Here is a 17113-nt window from a genome sequence, read left to right on the forward strand (position 1 = left end):
CTGGGTTGCAGACGAAACAAAGTGGGTGTGCTGCTGAAAATGTCACCCGCCTGCTCCTATGCTGCATGCCAGGATCCAATTAGCTGCGTCATGACTGCTCCTGCTGCTGGTCCCCCCCCCCCCCTCCACAGGCTGATGGAGGTAACGAGGCCCCCTCCACACAATCTGCAGGATTACTGTGCAGCCCTTCAGAGAGGGGCTAGCAGTAAAGGGTCAGGAAAACAAACATCATTAGTGCAATGTGACTTGTTAGCAAGTGCAAACCCCAGCTAATGTGTGGGCCGCCCCAGCTGGCACCCTGGTGGCAGCCTCGGAGATGAGTGGAGTTAGGAGGTGTGAGCTCCACTGGACCCAAGCCTCATGCACCACTTCCTGAACACTGGCCTCACATGTGCAAATGCAATGAGGTGGCAAGCACTGGATTTCAGGGTGTTGTAGGTGAGGCAGACCATAGACCATAGAGGCAGCGCTGACTGGATATGCTTAGTGAAAATTCTTGACAAAAAATCAGTTCCTACATAAAGTGAGTGGAGATGGAGCTGCAGGTTTGGAAGGGAATGATAAAGTAGACGTCCCTGATGCAATATTTACCGAGGTTACTGAGGCAAGGAGGCCTTGTGTGGCGTGCATGGGTTTTATACAGCTTGACTTTAGACATCAAAAACACACTTTGAACTGGACAGATGAGCTCATTTCATACAGTAGACCTGTTGAAAATATTAGAGGAGTAGAAATATTACATTTGAAAGAAGACTAAAGAAGACTAGCAACTTCACTTAACTGTAGAAAAGCGATTACAGGTCACACAGTGTATATGTAATTTTATAGTTCATTTTATTCATTCTAGTCAATTTGGTTTTGCTGAAATTGTGCTATAAAATCAGGAAATGGTGGTTTAATGACTCAAATGTGGGCCATCTCATGCAGTGGGGGTCCATTGGAATGAGACCTGGGGGGCTATGAAGGCCATTGCTGTAAACGCAAATCATGGCCTTGTTTGGTGGAACCAGTTTGGCTGCATGTTTGTGCAACATGGTGCATTATTCAGCAGGATGTGTCTGTTTGACAAAGAGCTGGGGGGCCATGAGGGGGTCTGCATGCTCAGAGCCAGTGCTCAAATACACTTCTGCTTGGTGCCAAAAATTATTCCCCACATCATAACATCGGCAGAGGTGGCCTGTACCTTTGATACAAGACCCAAGGTTTGATGTGCTGTGTGTTGTGGGAGTTTTACTGCCATACAGGGCTGTTATTTGAGTTTTTGTGGCCTGTTAGCTTGAATGGGCCTTGCTAGTCTCATCTGACTGCTCTCATCAGCAAAGCCTTTTCAGCTATAGAACCACTTCTCACTGTTCATTTCTTCCTCCCATTATTATTGTCTGTAAGCTCCAGGACATGAAATCCCTGGGTCAGCAGCTGTCTCTGAGATGCTGGAACCACCACAAACGATCACTTCACATCTGAACTCCAGTCCTGGATATGTATTGCCCTGCAAAGTATTCCTCCAACACACCTGGTTCTCAAATCCTGATGGTGCTGCATGCTTTGATTAACTGGGTCAACAATGCTGGATTGGGGTTGGATCTGAACTCCTCGAGGTGGTAAATCTCCAAGACTGGAGATGAGCACCATGGCTTTATAGACCCTGCTGCAGTCACATGATTGGCTGCTAGTAAGAGCAGCTTATTGGTGTTAAAGAGCAGTACCCACAAAAGGCTACTAAAAAGATTCCCCAGCAGGGTTGTTGCAAAGTTCATTCTGAAGAGTTCTGGACATGAGATCAAAAGACATCATTTTAGCAATTTAATCAAACATACCTAGGTAAATTAAATGTTTGAATTAAAATGAACTCGGCCAGTCCCTTAAGTTACTTCAGCCTTACCAGCTAGTATCACAACAACAGAGCCAAGCATCAGATACATTGGTTCAGTAAATCTGATTAATAATAGCTATGCCCTATCACTGTTTGTCTTTAAAATTGCACACCTGCAAACCTAGTGTTCCCAGGTGTTCATACGGGTTTGTACTTAACAAAATCCTTCCTTTATTATGAGATTGCTTTAATGCATAGTAACAGTGCAAACTTTGTTTGTTTTGTTATCTCTGGAACTTAAATAATAACTTTAGAGCTGCTGTATAATCCTTTGAAGTGTAATCGTTTATGACTTCTAATGTTTTATCTTTGGCTCCACGCTGCCTGTTGTTTATAATTGCTTGAGTCGATCGGAGTGATGTGGCTGTTTGGCTTCGATTGCTTTGATGATTGGACACCCCTATGAGTGCTGAAGGGTACACGCGTGAATCATAAACGTAGTGCCAGTTAATCATCTCAATGGCTTCTGTTTTCTTTAATCCAATCAAACTGCATCACAATCAAACCTCTGCATTCTTATTTTGTTTTGTCTGCAGCACTCAAAAGGGCTGCTCATGAAATATTCATAAGGGTTTAAATAATTTATCTTTCATAAATTATCTTATTTTGTTGTAGGACACTCACTAGAATGACTGGTAAACATCTAAATGAGTGCTGTATATGTAAATGAGGTTAATGCTCTCGACTGCAGGAACAACGGCCTGTTCATATCTGGCAAATCTTTCAAGTGGAGTTAATCATGCACTGAGTGTCGTATGGACACTGTTTCCATCATCTTCAGGCCATGTCACCCCCCAGGCCTACTCACCATTCCTGATTCTACCTGCCAATTTTCTAATTGATTGCGTGAAACTGCAGTAGCGGTTTGATTGTGCAACTTTGTCCATGAGCTGCAAAGTGCTGCACTTGCCAGGCTGGAGTGTTAATCTCAGAAAATCGGACTTGTAAATCTGCTGTGTGAGAGTCTCTCCTACAGAACCCTAGATATCCTGCATAATGCATGATGCTCTTGGTTATCAATACATGCTGCCAGAGGAGAGATAAATTTGACCTGCCCATCCTGAGGCTGCATCTCCCACTGTTACCCCAACAGGTTAACCACGATGAAGTTTGCCCTTTACCTCTTGTTCGGAAAGGACAAGCACAATACGCCTCCTGGTTACCAACAGCACTGATCGCAAACAATCTGAAAAGGTCAGCGCTTAATCTGCTGCTGGAGCGTTTAAAGCTACCGTGAAGTGAAGAACTCTTTCACGTAAAAAGGGTGTGTGCTCAGTTAGTCCAGTGCTTGTTTTTGTTGTGTGCTAGTTTTTTTTTTATGTTGTGTGCTAAGTGCTGTAATTCAGCACTGAAAAGGAAGCTACAAATTAGAATGTTAAAAACACAACAATGCAAGACGATAAAGTGGGGAAAAGTGGGATAAAGTTTGATCAGCTGTGAAGAGTAAACACATCTTGAAAATGTGTACCTAGTAGTGATTCATAAAGTTGTTTTTCATGAATGAGCTGGTAACAGAAGAGTTAACGCCTCAGACTTTAACCATTTAATGGAATGCTTCACTGGATCACTCAAAGAGCTTAAGTAGTTTTGTTTGCTGTTTGGCAGCACGATACTAGCTAAAGGCTTAGCATTCCACCAGCGGTCCTGGACCCAGGGTTAAAGCAGATGCTGCCTCCAGAATTACAGAATTTTAAACAATACATTTCTTATAAATCCTGGCCAGGAAGACTTATTGCCAGACATGATAAAAGCAGGAATCATGGGGGTTCTGTGACTGTCCATAACCACCGGGAGCCAGCGTCAGTATCCTTAAACCCACAAAACAGAAACAGCCCAATGTCCTTTCAGAACCCATTTAAGGGACAACTATTCATATTCTGAATATATCAGTATATGGCTGTATTTCTGCAGGCAGTGTGTTCTACAGACAGGTGTTCAGACTATCAGTACAAGCAATTGTGGTAAAGAGGCAGTTTCAGTATGAATGTATGTCTACAGTATCCACAGTATTTGTGCAGTAATGGATTGTGGTTTATGTGGGTGATGAAACCTACAAACAGTACACACACACACACACACACACATACACACACACACACACACACACACACACACACACACACACACACACACACACACACACACACACACTCTTTTGTATTACTTTTCTGTGACTTTGTATCTCTTCAAATCCACAGTGTTACACTTTCTCCACAAGCACCTAAACACTCCATTACATTTATTCCTGTGTATTATTTGTCTTTTATAGTGTATTTGTCCTCCAATGCGCTCAAAAGCCACCTAACTCGGAGCCATACGTCTGTGACACGCAACCATTTTTACAGCAGTAGTGACAACTTCCTGTGACAGCTGTTTGTCTGAGCCGGTCTCTGTCTCTAATAAGGCCTCCCGTACAGTAGTGCTGCTGCTATATCCCAGAAGCAGACAGAATTGTGCTCCATGAACACACTTCACTAGGCCCCTGCTGGCATTTGGATGCTTCCAGTCCAGAGAGCGCTCCAGAGATTCTTTTAACTGTGCTAGCTGATTAATTACTTGTGTTTTTTTTTCTTTTACTTTCCATAAACGTGAACCTGAGGGAGCCATTGCAGCCCAAATTAATTGAGTCGGATTCATAAAACGAAATGGAGTCATGATCCAGATCCAGAATGGCATGTGGGAAATGATCAGGCAGTCTGGCGATGGGCAGTTGGCTCCCCGCCAGCTGTGGACCAGGGTACTGGGGTTCATCCTTGTGCAAGACAGGGTTAGGACTGCACTGAGACTGGAGACAAGTCAAAGTCACATTTATTTATATAGTGCTTTTTACAACACATGTTGTCACAAAGCATCTTTACAAGTGAATGGGTCCAGATCCCTCATGAGCAAGCCAGGGGTGACAGTGGCAAGGAAAAACTCCCTAGGTGAGAATTAGGAAGAAATCTTGGGAGGACCAAAACTCAAAAGGGAATCTCCTCCATTGGGCGGCCCAGCTAGTAGAAGTCCATATTTATAGTTCTATTTCTAGGCCAAGCAGTCACGGTCCCTCCCATCCGTGGTATCGGCACACCTACTGGCAATCTTCTAGTTGCTTTTATGGAATTGTCTCGGTAGAAGGCATGTAACCAAGATACACAATAAGACAAATGGTTAAGTATGCATTCTCAGATGCATTGCGATCTCAGACTGCATTGAGACTGGAGGCAGGGTTTCGACTGCACTGAGAATGGAGTATAAGACAGGGTCAGGACTGTTACCACAGGAAACAATACAGTCCTCCTCATCTTCTCATTAGCATTCCAAATCATTTCAGTTCTCAATCTCTATAAGAGACATGGGCTGATTCTTCATTTACACTCCCTCTGTGTGTGTGGTGCCTGTGTGTGTGTGTGTGTGTGTGTGTGTGTGTGTGTGTGTGTGTGTGTGTGTGTGTGTGTGTGTGTGTGTGTGTGTGTGTGTGTGTGTGTGCGCACGCAGGTTTCCACCCGTCAGTGAGAACGCTCCCGTGGGAAGGGTGGTGGGAGTGATTCTGGCGGCTGCCATAAATCAAAGCATCGTCTACTCCATCATCGAGGGCAACGAAGGAGGTGGGTGGGCACATCGCCGTGGCGATGCAAAGCGCGTCTAGCTCAGCTCCTCCCCACCCTGGGTGGCGTTACCTCAGCATTAGCAGTCTGCAGAACAGGAAATGCCCGTTGCTCCTAACCTTGGCACTGCCGGTTCTGCACAAGTGTCTGGGCTTAGTAGCCACAAAAATGCAACAATCCCATACTGTACAGTCCTTACCTTCGCAGGTTATAATCTAGTGACATCTCATTTACTTGCTGAATAAGTTATTTTTAAGTTTGATTAAGATCACAGAATAAGATTTGTTATACTTTTGTCAGGAAAGAGAGAGAACAGAGGAGAGAGAGAGAGAGACAGAATAGGGAAGACAGTACAGACGACAGAGAAAGAAAGAAGGCGGAGATGGAGAGACAGAAGAGGGAGACTGAGAGAAGGGGGAGAGGGATAGAGTGAGGAGAGAGACAGAGAGAATGGGGAAAGGGAAAGATAGGAGAGAGATAGAAAGAAGGGGGAGAGGGAGAGAGAGAGGAGAGATGCAGACAGAAAGTGACACGTCACCAGTATGATTAAACCTCATGTTCTGAGTGTGCTCCGATGAAATTGCCTGCCATATTGGAAGTTGCATTTGAATGCATCTGGAGCCTTTCAGAAACAAAAAGGAATTGGTTTTGATTCTTTCTCATCAGGGGGAAATCAGAAAACACAGGTAATCAAAGTGCTGTTTTCATTAGAAAGCATAAAAGCTTCAGCATAAGGTAATCAGCATCAGCCTTCAAAATTGCTGAATCCAAGGTGTTTGACATCATCTAAGCAGGAATAATCCTTCATGAGCACTAATGAGCTTTCTAATTTTACCCAAAGCAGTGCAGAGGGCTTTTAGTCCCAGAAAAAAATAAAATACTTATTTGTCTGGGACTAAATGACAGTTTAGTTAATGACACTGAATACCATTAATATTCCTAATTCTTAATGAAATGTACTTGGGTGCGGTTAGCACTGCACATATTAGCCGGTGAGATCTGGTTCCTGGTTCCATTCATTTATTCTTAGCTCAGTTAGAGCTTGTGTCAGACCTTTGGGTTTGCGCCAAGGCCCGTTTCATTGGATTGGCAACGTGCTGTAGAACCGAGCCGAGTGCTCAGGCCCGACAGCGCCAACATGGACTGTTTTGTTCATGCGCCTCTTCCCCGTTTTCCCCACAGGCGAGTTCGCCCTGGACAACCAGACGGGTCTGATTACCACCGCCAGGCCACTGGACTACGAGACCAACTGCAGCTTCGTGCTCCGTGTGGAGGCCGACTCCATGCGAGTGGTCTCCTCCAACCTGCGAGCACCGTCGAAAAGTGAGTCAGCCAGCGTAGAGTCCTGCTCCACATCTCGAACAGAAGAATCCGGATTAACACGGCAGCCCCAGCAGGGCCCTCGGATTGGGCTCAGCGGGCAGTCCGACTAATTGGAGTGTCCTGTCGCGTTAGTGTGTGCCGGAGTTATGACTGTAAGAGGATTATTTGTCATTGCGTGCGGGACGGTGAGTTGTTTGCTCTCATGCTTCACACGGATTTGACCAAGAGGAGCCGCGTCATCTGAAGACGAAAATCTCAACTAATGCTCTCAGGCTGCTGGAGGCATTGATTCAACTCATTCATGCCAGTTGGATAAAAGTCCAAGCTGTGAGGGTGTTTCTTTTATTTTTGTGGTTTCTTTCTTTCATTGTTTTGATCATCGGTTGTTAGATCTCATGAGATGAAAACTGCACAATCTTCAAATAGCACCTCTGCTGGTGAATTGTGACACCACGTCTTCTGACGGCAGTCACCATCGATCTGCACTTCTCTTCAGTGCCCCAGCAACTGATGCGGTCCCCCGGCAACAGCGGGCAAACGTCCATCTTGAAAGGTTGAGTGGCCTTCAGGGACCAAGCAATGGTTCATCCGGCCAGGGTGAGCACACACGTGTCAGCATGACCTCCGGGGCCTGGAGGATGGAAGGTCCATGGCTCGGGTAAAGCGAATGTTTCCAGAAACAGCCCAGATGACCCCGCAAAGAGGGCACAGTGCTCTTCAGCTTGGGTGGGCCATGGACAAACAATATTCCAGATGACCCCCACTCTCCTCCGAGCAACATCGAGACGTATGGGCAGACGACGAATAACACTGTTGTCTACATCATTCTTCTCTCCAACATGACATGACTCAGCAATGGACTGTGCGATGGAATAGGGGAACAGCCAGTCCTCAGTTCAGAAGCATTAGGCTTTCAGATTCTCATATCAAGGATTGAAAAAAACTTCAATTCATAGTCGTCAATCAGTGCTGTTTCAGTCCGTTAAGTAACACCTAATGACGAGATACAACGGTCCACAGAATGCCGTGATTTAAGCATTGTCAAAGAGAATGTGTGTTTGTTTGCAGGTAACACAGCCAAAGTGTTCATCGACGTGCAGGACGAGAATGACCACCCTCCTGTTTTCACCAAACTGCTCTACCTGGCCGGGGTTGCAGAGGACGCCAAGACCTTCACGTCCGTCCTCCAGGTCCAGGTACAGAGAGAGCAGCTCTCCATAGGAAGCTCCTGGAATGTGTGGCGTCCTGACCGTGCGCTGTCTGTCTAGACAGAAAACTGCCTCCGATGCAGGAGAATGGGCGTTGCTCTTGTTTGTTGACGGTTCCGGTGTGGTCGGTTTTTTTGGCGGCGGTAGACGTGGGTGTGCGTTGTCTTCAGAAGCAGCCTTTCAGTGTGCGGGGCTGAGACTCATCCCTCTCAAAGCTACGCTACCCCAAGCCCTCCTTATACGGCTCTCCCCCAATGATCCTCATAAATCCACTAGGCTCAGGACATCTTCATTAAAGATCTCTCCATCATTATTTCTCTCTCACACATACGCTCGCTCCATCTTCTCTCCACCATCCCAGTCTCATAGGCTGGTATCTTGTGCCATGTATGAACATTACTTCTGGCTGTTCCAGCTCTGGAGATGAGGGGGAGATCCAGCCATGCTCAAGGTCAACCCTGATAATGAACCTCATGCATCTGAAGGTATCTTCACTGTCAGTGCTGTCTCCCCTCACTCTGAGCATGTATTGTCCAACTCAACAGAGGTCGCTGTGTACACAACATGATCAGTGGAATGGCAGGATGACATTTGAAACCACTTCCCTGTATTTGTTTCCTAATTTGTGAAGATTTCAGCAAGCGATAATCCACAGAGTATGAGTTGCCAGTGCTAGTAAATCATAGGCCTGCCACCTGTCACAGAGGGGTTTCTAATAGTTGTGAAGGATTCTTATAAGCAACAACAGTGTGTGATACAGTGTTTTAACTGCTAGTGGTAGTTTCATGCCCCCGTGTTGGGAACTTTGCCTGGTTTTGTAGCTTGTTTTGCACTGGGTTTGTTCTACAGCCTTAGAAAAGATGAGAGGAAGTCGGAATCAGGCTTTACTGAGGTCTCTAATCTCTGCATCTTCTGTTTGTTAGAGAGAAATAGAGTGTGTATGTATGTGTATGCATGTGTATGCATGTGTGTGCATGTGTGTGTGTGCTCAGCCTGTGAACAGTACCAAGACTCAGGAAAAATCGAGTAAATCAGAAAGCTCGAAACATTTGCGTAGAAAATATTGATTGATGCCCTAACAACTCCTGAAAGGCCCTGTCACGTTAATGTGAAATAAATGATTTATAAACATTTGGACTCTGACAGGAAATTGTTTTGTACATTTGTACAATCTAGAAGCCTTATGAATTACGATCTCATATCAATGACACGGGATGAAAATGTGCTCTGGATCCAGTGGCCAAACTTGTCCCTCTCGAAATGCTGTTTATATTTCAGTTGACTATGTTGCAGTTGTGTGAGATGTGCAGTATTTGCAGCCTTAGACACAGAATTTGCGTCAGACATCGAGCTCCTACCTGGAGTTTTTTGTCTTTTCTCCTTTTCTTGTCTCTTTATTTTCAAATGAATTTTGTGTATCACGCAACTAAAGCAGGATACAGCAAATAGTGAGATGGGAGTGTGGCAGCAATGGCTGAATATTGGAACATGCACAGATGCAAATAAAAAAAGTCAGAGCAAGTAAGCAACAGTTAGCTATAATTCTAGTGAAAGCATAGTGTAATTAGAATTTAGTTCTGTGGTGGGAAACGGACACTTGATTGAGTCAGTCTGTGGGGGCCTTGTTACCAGGGCTCCAGCAATGCCTTGATATATGCACAGACACAGCTGTGTGTGTGGGTGTGTGGGTGTGGGGGTGTGTGACTGACGCTGAAGTCTTTCTTTCTCTCGCACACACACCTGAGAGTTGGTGCAGTGGGGGGTTGCTGAAGCACCTGTGTAGATTGTAGATTGTCGCACAATTGTAGATTGTCACAATAATCTATTTTTGAATCCTTTTTTTTCTGGATGGGAGACATATGCTGCTTGTTCTGTTAATTGTGAAACGAGATTGAGATTTAAAAACAAGGCGTGTTTAAAAACAATGCGTGCCTTACGAATTGTTCTGCTCCGCTCCACTAATTATCATGGACGTGATCCGCCTCTCTGAAGCTAAAATGAGGTCTCCTCATGGCTTTGCCTTTCCTCAGTGCTCCCTCTACTGCAGCAGTGGGACGAAGCAGGAGAATGCGGAGCAAGTGAGGTGTAGCACGAGGACGGCTCATGGCCACTTTGTTTCCCAGGCATCCCCAAGACCGACCGAGGAGGTCAAAGGTTTCCAGGTGCAAGCTGTATGTGGAGAACCCAGTGGGTTCTGGGATGTTCGTCCCAGTGACACCACTGGAAGTCCTGGAGAAACCTTCCATTTGCTGTAGAAGGAGCTTCAGAACAGAGCATGTGAATATGTGGTGGAGGGTCTCATTTGCATGGCCATCTCAGAGGCCCTCCCACAATGACACACCCATAAAGGGCAATCAGCTTCTTCGAGCAACCTTGAGAATGTGCTGGCATTAGTGGAATTCTGGAACTCCCCGATTTAAAGTCACCCTAAAGGCCAAAGTGGGAATCGCAGGTGTGCTTCAAGGAGTGTTGCATGAAGCTCATGGTTGGTGCTCTGTGTGTGTGTGTGTGTGTGTGTGTGTGTGTGTGTGTGTGTGTGTGTGTGTGTGTGTGTGCATTGCAGGCACTGGACAAAGACACAGGGAATTACAGCGCCATGCACTACAGGCTCACGCTCCCCCCGAGGGCTGATGGGAAGGACAGCTTCGTGATTGAGCCCTACACCGGCATCATTAAGACAGCCATCATGTACCGGAACATGCGACGCTACTACTTCAAATTTGACGTCGTTGCCACCGACAACTACGGACAGGGCTTGAGCAGTAGTGCGCAAGTGGTGGTGAGTGTGGGAATGAGTGCTTGAGAGAGAGAGAGAGAGAGAGAGAGAGAGAGAGAGAGAGAGAGGGAGAGAGAGACTCAGAGAGAGAAAGAGAGAGAGAAAGAGACTCAGAGAAGCAGAGAGCAGGGAGAGAGACTGTACAGACCTGAAGTTTTTAATTCTTTTCACTGTTCACAGTTCCTTGAATATCTATAACGATTAAATAAGGATAAAATCAGCCAGTTCTCTAGCCAAATGAATTCTAATTCTAAAATGACATATTCAACACCACTGGCCACTAGAAACTATTTTTAATCTAATTCATTTTTAATTAGACTTGATCCTTTTCCCTAGAACTCTGGACATGTGCCATATTCTTTACACAGCATGCATCTTATCTTTGAGGGCAGCTTAGACCCTAAACCTGTCAAATGCTCTTACTAAGCATCCTGCCAGGAAGTGCTCAAAACACCCAGGTAGGCAGCTCCACACGATCAGCACTGATTGAACCCAAAGGGGCAGGGAGGACTGTTCATGACTCCCTCATCTGCTGGAGCCTCAGCCCGTCACTCTTACACACACTCATGCCCGGAACATCACACCACTCTTAACACACACTCACACCCGGAAGATCACACCACTCTTACACATGCTCACGCCCGGAACATCACACCACTCTTACACACACTCATGGCCGGAACATCACGCCCGGAACATCACGCCACTCTTAACACACACTCACGCCTGAAACGTCAAGCCACTCTAACTCACGCTCACGCCCAGAAGATCACGCCATTCTAGCACATGCTCATGCCTGGAAGATCACACCACTTTTAACACACTCACGCCCAGAAGATCACGCCACTCTTAACACACTCACGCCCAGAAGATCATGCCACTCTTAACACACTCACGCCCAGAAGATCACGCCACTCTTAACACACTCATGCCGTAAGATCACACTACTCTAACACACACTCATGCCCGGAACATCACACCACTCTTAACACGCTCACGCCCGGAACATCACGCCACTCTTACACACGCCCGGAAGATCATGTGGGCAAGCAATGGAGCTCCGGGTGACGGGATCTGCTAACAGCATTTTAATGGCGCCGTAGAGTCCAAAGCAGCGGGGCTTGGCACTAAATGTGAACACCCGCACTCAAGCCAGATCTAAAACTGCAGACGCCTCGTTTTGTGCTGCGCACACACACACACACACACACACACACACACACACACACACACACACACACACACACTCACTGCCCGTATGGCTTGTCACACCACCTAAATTACTGGCCATTAAAAGGTGCACACACACATGAACAGAATTGTGGGCTTTGGACCAGGGAAAGGCACTAAAGAAGCCATTCACTTTTCTGGGTGGTTTACATTCACGCATCAGTCACTTTATTAGAAATAGCTACCTAGTACCTGCACTAACTGTCTACTTTATTAGGAGCCTTTTATAACGCTAGAATGGAAGGCTATAGCCAGTTCCATCATTTGTTATTTCGATATAGTCACATGTACACTACAGTACCAGCTGCCTTGTTAAACGATTTCATCACTGGCCAGTTGCAAACCAGATGTCCGCTGTTGGGCAGGAACATTCTCAATATAGCATCAATACTGCCACGTGGGGTCCTCCTCAACCAGAGCTGGAGTCCTGTGTCCAGAGACTGTCCACTGGTGCAACACTAGAGGAGGGCCCATGTGAGCAAGAGACGGGTGCTAGACTATTGCTCCAAGGTGCTTCTAATGAAGTGTGGTTGGTATGGTGTAGAGAGTAGCCGTGGGGGGGTTGGGGGGTTGGTGGGGTTCCGTCCTCCATCTGGGCTAGTCTTCCATGCCTGTCCTTGGGGAAGACTCTTAACACTACATTCGCCTAACTCTGTAACATGACTAAAATTGGAGGTCGCACTGAGTCAATCCAAATGTAAATGGAAAGTTACTGATAAAATGGCTGGTGAGTATTTACAGCATGGAGTGCGTGACTAGCAAGTGCATCCTACGTGGGCAGAATACATGAAAGCACTAGCAACATACTTGCCTAATAACGTGGACAGTGGAAGTATATCAGTTGTTTTACTCCTTCATTTAAAATGAGTAAATGAATTTAGTGAATTGATTGAGTCTTCCCTCCAGGTGTCTGTGGTCAACCAGCTAGACATGCAGGTGGTGGTCTCCAACGTGCCCCCCACTGTGGTGGAGGAGAACAAGGAGCAGCTGATTGGGTAACGTAGCTCCAACCCCTCACCTCATCCTAGCACCACCCTAACACCACCCCAGCACCACGACTGCCATCAGATCATTCAAACAATGCAGAGTATCCAGTGAATGGTATTGATCGAACGAAGCCGTTGCATTGGAATGTTGTAGAATCGTAGAGTTACGGGGGTCAGAGTCCTTTCGCTCTGGGATGGATGGGTGAGAGATGGGGCACAAGTGTTTGCGTGTGAGAGTGAATCGATGGACCGTTTGATTCCGTTGGCCACCTTCGCTCCTGAACCGTGCCTCCTGCCGTGGGCCACTGAGGAGACATGTGGAGAGCAGCTCTCCACTTCAAAGACAGCTGCCCGGGAATCTCTCTGTTCTGCTAACGGCGAGAGTCGAGACACTTAGCACCCACCGCCGTGATCAGAATGATTCTCGGCTTTGACGGTCATCCAGACTCCGGGAGGCTTGTCTGTCAGTGGTGTTCAGAGAACAGCGAGGCGTGTTGGAGACGTGTCTTTCAAAAGACAGCAATAATAAATGAGAGTGGCACACACACCCAGACACGCAGACAGAGTCTCGCCCTCGATGAGGCCCGTGTGACAGACTCTCTGGTATCTCGGGGATGGAGCTGTAGCACTCCCAGACGTTCTCGCGCTTTTGTCTGAGGGACGTCTCACTTGGGAGTGAGGAAGCCCGTTTGCTGCTGTTCTCCGAGGGGAAACCCATCGATCCACCTACTGTCCCAGTACACTAAGCCTCCAACACCACACACAGACAACAACCCCAGGATAAGTGGGTATTCAGAGGATCAATCCAAACACCAACCAAACACACACATACACACAAACGTCAACCCCCCATACACTCTCACACACACAGATATAGACACCCACAAGGACATCAGATTTGAAGTGGTAGCATGTGTACCATCTCTCCTTCGCAGCACACATGTGAGGAGTGACCTTTTGAGATGAGATGTGTGTCTGACCTACCAGACTGACGGGGGTAATTGTTGCTCAGACTGCTACTGTCTGTGTTTGGGGTAATTAACACTTTGTCCTGCATGTTATTGATGACCTAGTGTCCCTGAGATGCTTCTGCTACAGCCTTTTTCTCCAGATAGCTACAGCAGGGTTGCAATTACTTACTTTCTGAGGTGTATGCAAACATACTATCGACGCCCCCCGAACGAAAGTTGTTGAGCGGGGGGGGTGTGGCAAACGTAAGATGGACACAAATTCAGTATTATATCTCATCGATTTGGCGCCCCCTCTAGTGCAGCGCCCCTATGCGTCGCATACGCTGCATACCCCCTTTTTGCGCCACTGAGCTACAGGATGGCATTGGAAGTGAACTTTGGGAAAGACGTGGCCCCAATACACTACACTTTCTTTCTTTCTTTCTTTCTTTCTTTCTTTCTTTTACTTTTGCACCATAGTCAGTCTGTCAAACACTCTTATTTTGTTTTTGCTCAGTGCATGAAGCTGTAAGGAACTTGGGGCTGGATGGCAATAATAATGATTCTCCAATGAGAAGTTACTCGAGATGAAATACCTCTCGTCTGTGTCTGTGTCATACACCTCTCTCCATCTATCTCTCTGTCTCTATTGCTTTCTCTTGCCTCAGGATTCTAGAGCAGTATGTGCAGGACCAGGTCCCGGGTGCCAAAGTGATGGTGGAGTCTGTTGGGCCACGCCGGTACGGAGACACCTACAGTCAAGACGACTATTCCAAATCGGACCTCACGGTCTACGCCATCGACCCCATGACCAATCGTGCTCTCTCCAGACAGGAGCTGTTCAAGTGAGCCCCCTGATCCCCCATCACCCCCACCCTCTTCGAGTATCACCCGCCTCTTCCCGCCGGATCTGACTCCGGCAGGCTGGGGGCTGCCGTCACTCTCCGGATGAGCCCTGCGGGGCTCGTCGGTGCCCCCTTGTGACAGCAGCCCCAGTTATGCCACTCAGTCATCCGAGAGTGTAAGATCTTTCCTGAAGGCCCAGCCCCCGACCTTCACACGCACGCCTAGCAGCACTCGTCTCACACAGTAAAGCTCTTTCTCTCCAAAGCTGTGCTATAGAGCTTCCTAATAGGAATGGGGATCTGACTAAAATGTCCCTGGGCTGATGTAAGTGAATTATGGGGTTTTATTATCCCTGCCACAGTGCGTTTTACTGACGTTTTGTGTGTTCTTTATTACACTTGTTTGTTTTACTGAAGGGATGCAAGCATTGAGAAGTGTGTTTTCTCATGTAAATGCTCTATAAGGACTTGTGATTTAATCCATATAAACTTATAGCTTATGTTGGTTTCTTAACTGTCTGTGAGCTCGGGGTCTCCAAATGCACCGGCCTTTTGCTGACGTAGCCCGTCCTCTGACAGGTTCCTGGACGGGAAGCTGCTGGATATCAACAAAGCGTTCCAGCCATACCTGGGCCGAGGCGGCCGCATCCTGGAGATCCGCACTCCTGACGTGGTGCAAAGCGTGAAGAAGGCCGTACAGGCCGTGGGCTACACGGAGGGAGCCCTGCTGGCCCTGGCCGTCATCATCATCCTCTGCTGCGTCCCCGCCATCCTCATTGTCATCTTCACCTACCGACAGTGAGTATCCACCGGGCAGACTGACGGTCTTCACCGGCGTTGGCCATTGCATAATATTTGGGCAAGCAAAAAGCTGTATGTAAACAAACAATTAGCGATTTTTCCTATTAAAGTCATCCTGGATCTGCTTAAACAGCCTTGGTGATGCTTCAGTGACTAGATGATGCTGCCTGATTTCATAGGGTAGCGTTTAGCGTGTGTCTAAGGGACCCTGCTCTATGAGGCCCTGGTCTAAGGGACCCTGCTCTATGAGGCCCTGGTCTAAGGGGTCCTGCTCTATGAGGCCCTGGTCTAAGGGACCCTGCTCTATGAGGCCCTGGTCTAAGGGGCCCTGCTCTATGAGGCCCTGGTCTAAGGGGCCCTGCTCTATGAGGCCCTGGTCTAAGGGACCCTGCTCTATGGGGCCCTGGTCTAAGGGGCCCTGCTCTATGGGGCCCTGGTCTAAGGGGCCCTGCTCTATGAGGCCCTGGTCTCTCTGTGAGGGAGCAGTATGAAATATCCTAACCGCAGGAAGCGTAGAGAAGAAATTGCCCATGGTCTGCTGCAGCTGTGTCACTAAAATATACAGCAGTCAGGCACCACATTCTGCCAAGAGCCTTATTTTGTTTCAATGTGGTTGATCTATTTTCTGTTTATTTTTTTAACTTTCTGTTGTTGTTTGTCTTCCTTTGCACCAATGCATTTTCTGCAGATTTAAAGAGTAAGTACTTAACAGTGCATGCATGCATCACTATGTTTCCTCTCTCTTTACTCACCAAACAATGCAGTGGCTCACCATTAAACACAAGTATAGACTCCACCTCATCCACTGGCTATCAGAGGCACCAGCGTACCTGCTCAACATTGCCCATAAATAATATATGGATAATAATAAAATATGAAATATGTCCACCAAGCAGGTTCTTTAAAACCATGTCCACAGTGTGCATGGTGCATTACGAGTGCGTGGCTAATTTGCTGGTCTCTGTGAAGATGAGTCAGTGCTGTAACTGTGTTGGTCTTGTGTCGACCCCCCCCGACCCAAGGCGTCAGACGGAGTGTGCCAAAACTGCCAGGATCCAAATGGCCCTCCCAGCTGGAAAACCCGGAGGTGCTGCTACCAGCAACCTGTACGAGGAGCTCGGCGACGGCACCATGTAAGTTTTTCTGACATTAACCGCTTTCCCAAAAGTCGCTGACGCGTTCGATCCAGGTCTCGGCCGGTTGGTTCGGATGGAAAACAAACAGCTGTTTTCCCCCCTACGTCCCTAAAAGTGCTATTGCAGATGCGTGCGCTGCAGTTCTTGTAGTGATGTAAATATACTTCTTTTGTTGTAAGACCTTTTATTCAAGAACCAAAGTGTTCTAAATAGTTTTAATGGCCGCACTGTCAAACGTGCTCTTAAGTCATCTAAAACGCTGCCATTTTAACTACCTTCCACCCAGGTTACCGAGCAGGAGATGGGCCTTCATTAACATAATGGGATTTCGTATTCAGAGAAAACACAATCTCATGTTTAAAAATTTAATTTCCAATTAAAATAAAATGTCAGTGTTT

At 47.0% G+C, this 17113-nt stretch overlaps 1 protein-coding gene across 4 annotated transcripts in view; it reads left to right on the plus strand.

Moving 5' to 3' along the window:
- pcdh15b (protocadherin-related 15b) overlaps positions 1-17113 on the plus strand; it is a 139680-nt gene that overhangs the window by 111171 nt on the left and 11396 nt on the right. For all 4 annotated transcript variants that reach the window (XR_013130091.1, XR_013130092.1, XM_077000628.1 and 1 more), the window contains 8 exons: positions 5351-5460; positions 6643-6783; positions 7852-7979; positions 10555-10770; positions 12904-12992; positions 14602-14778; positions 15358-15576; positions 16602-16712. Coding sequence is in view for 2 of the 4 variants with exons in the window: in XM_077000628.1 (XP_076856743.1) it covers positions 5351-5460; positions 6643-6783; positions 7852-7979; positions 10555-10770; positions 12904-12992; positions 14602-14778; positions 15358-15576; positions 16602-16712 (1191 nt within the window). In the remaining 2 variants the exon portion in view is untranslated. The remainder of the gene's footprint in view (positions 1-5350; positions 5461-6642; positions 6784-7851; positions 7980-10554; positions 10771-12903; positions 12993-14601; positions 14779-15357; positions 15577-16601; positions 16713-17113) is intronic.

The sequence above is a fragment of the Brachyhypopomus gauderio genome, chromosome 3 (genome assembly GCF_052324685.1).
Source record: "Brachyhypopomus gauderio isolate BG-103 chromosome 3, BGAUD_0.2, whole genome shotgun sequence".
In the NCBI taxonomy this organism is placed as follows: domain Eukaryota; kingdom Metazoa; phylum Chordata; class Actinopteri; order Gymnotiformes; family Hypopomidae; genus Brachyhypopomus; species Brachyhypopomus gauderio.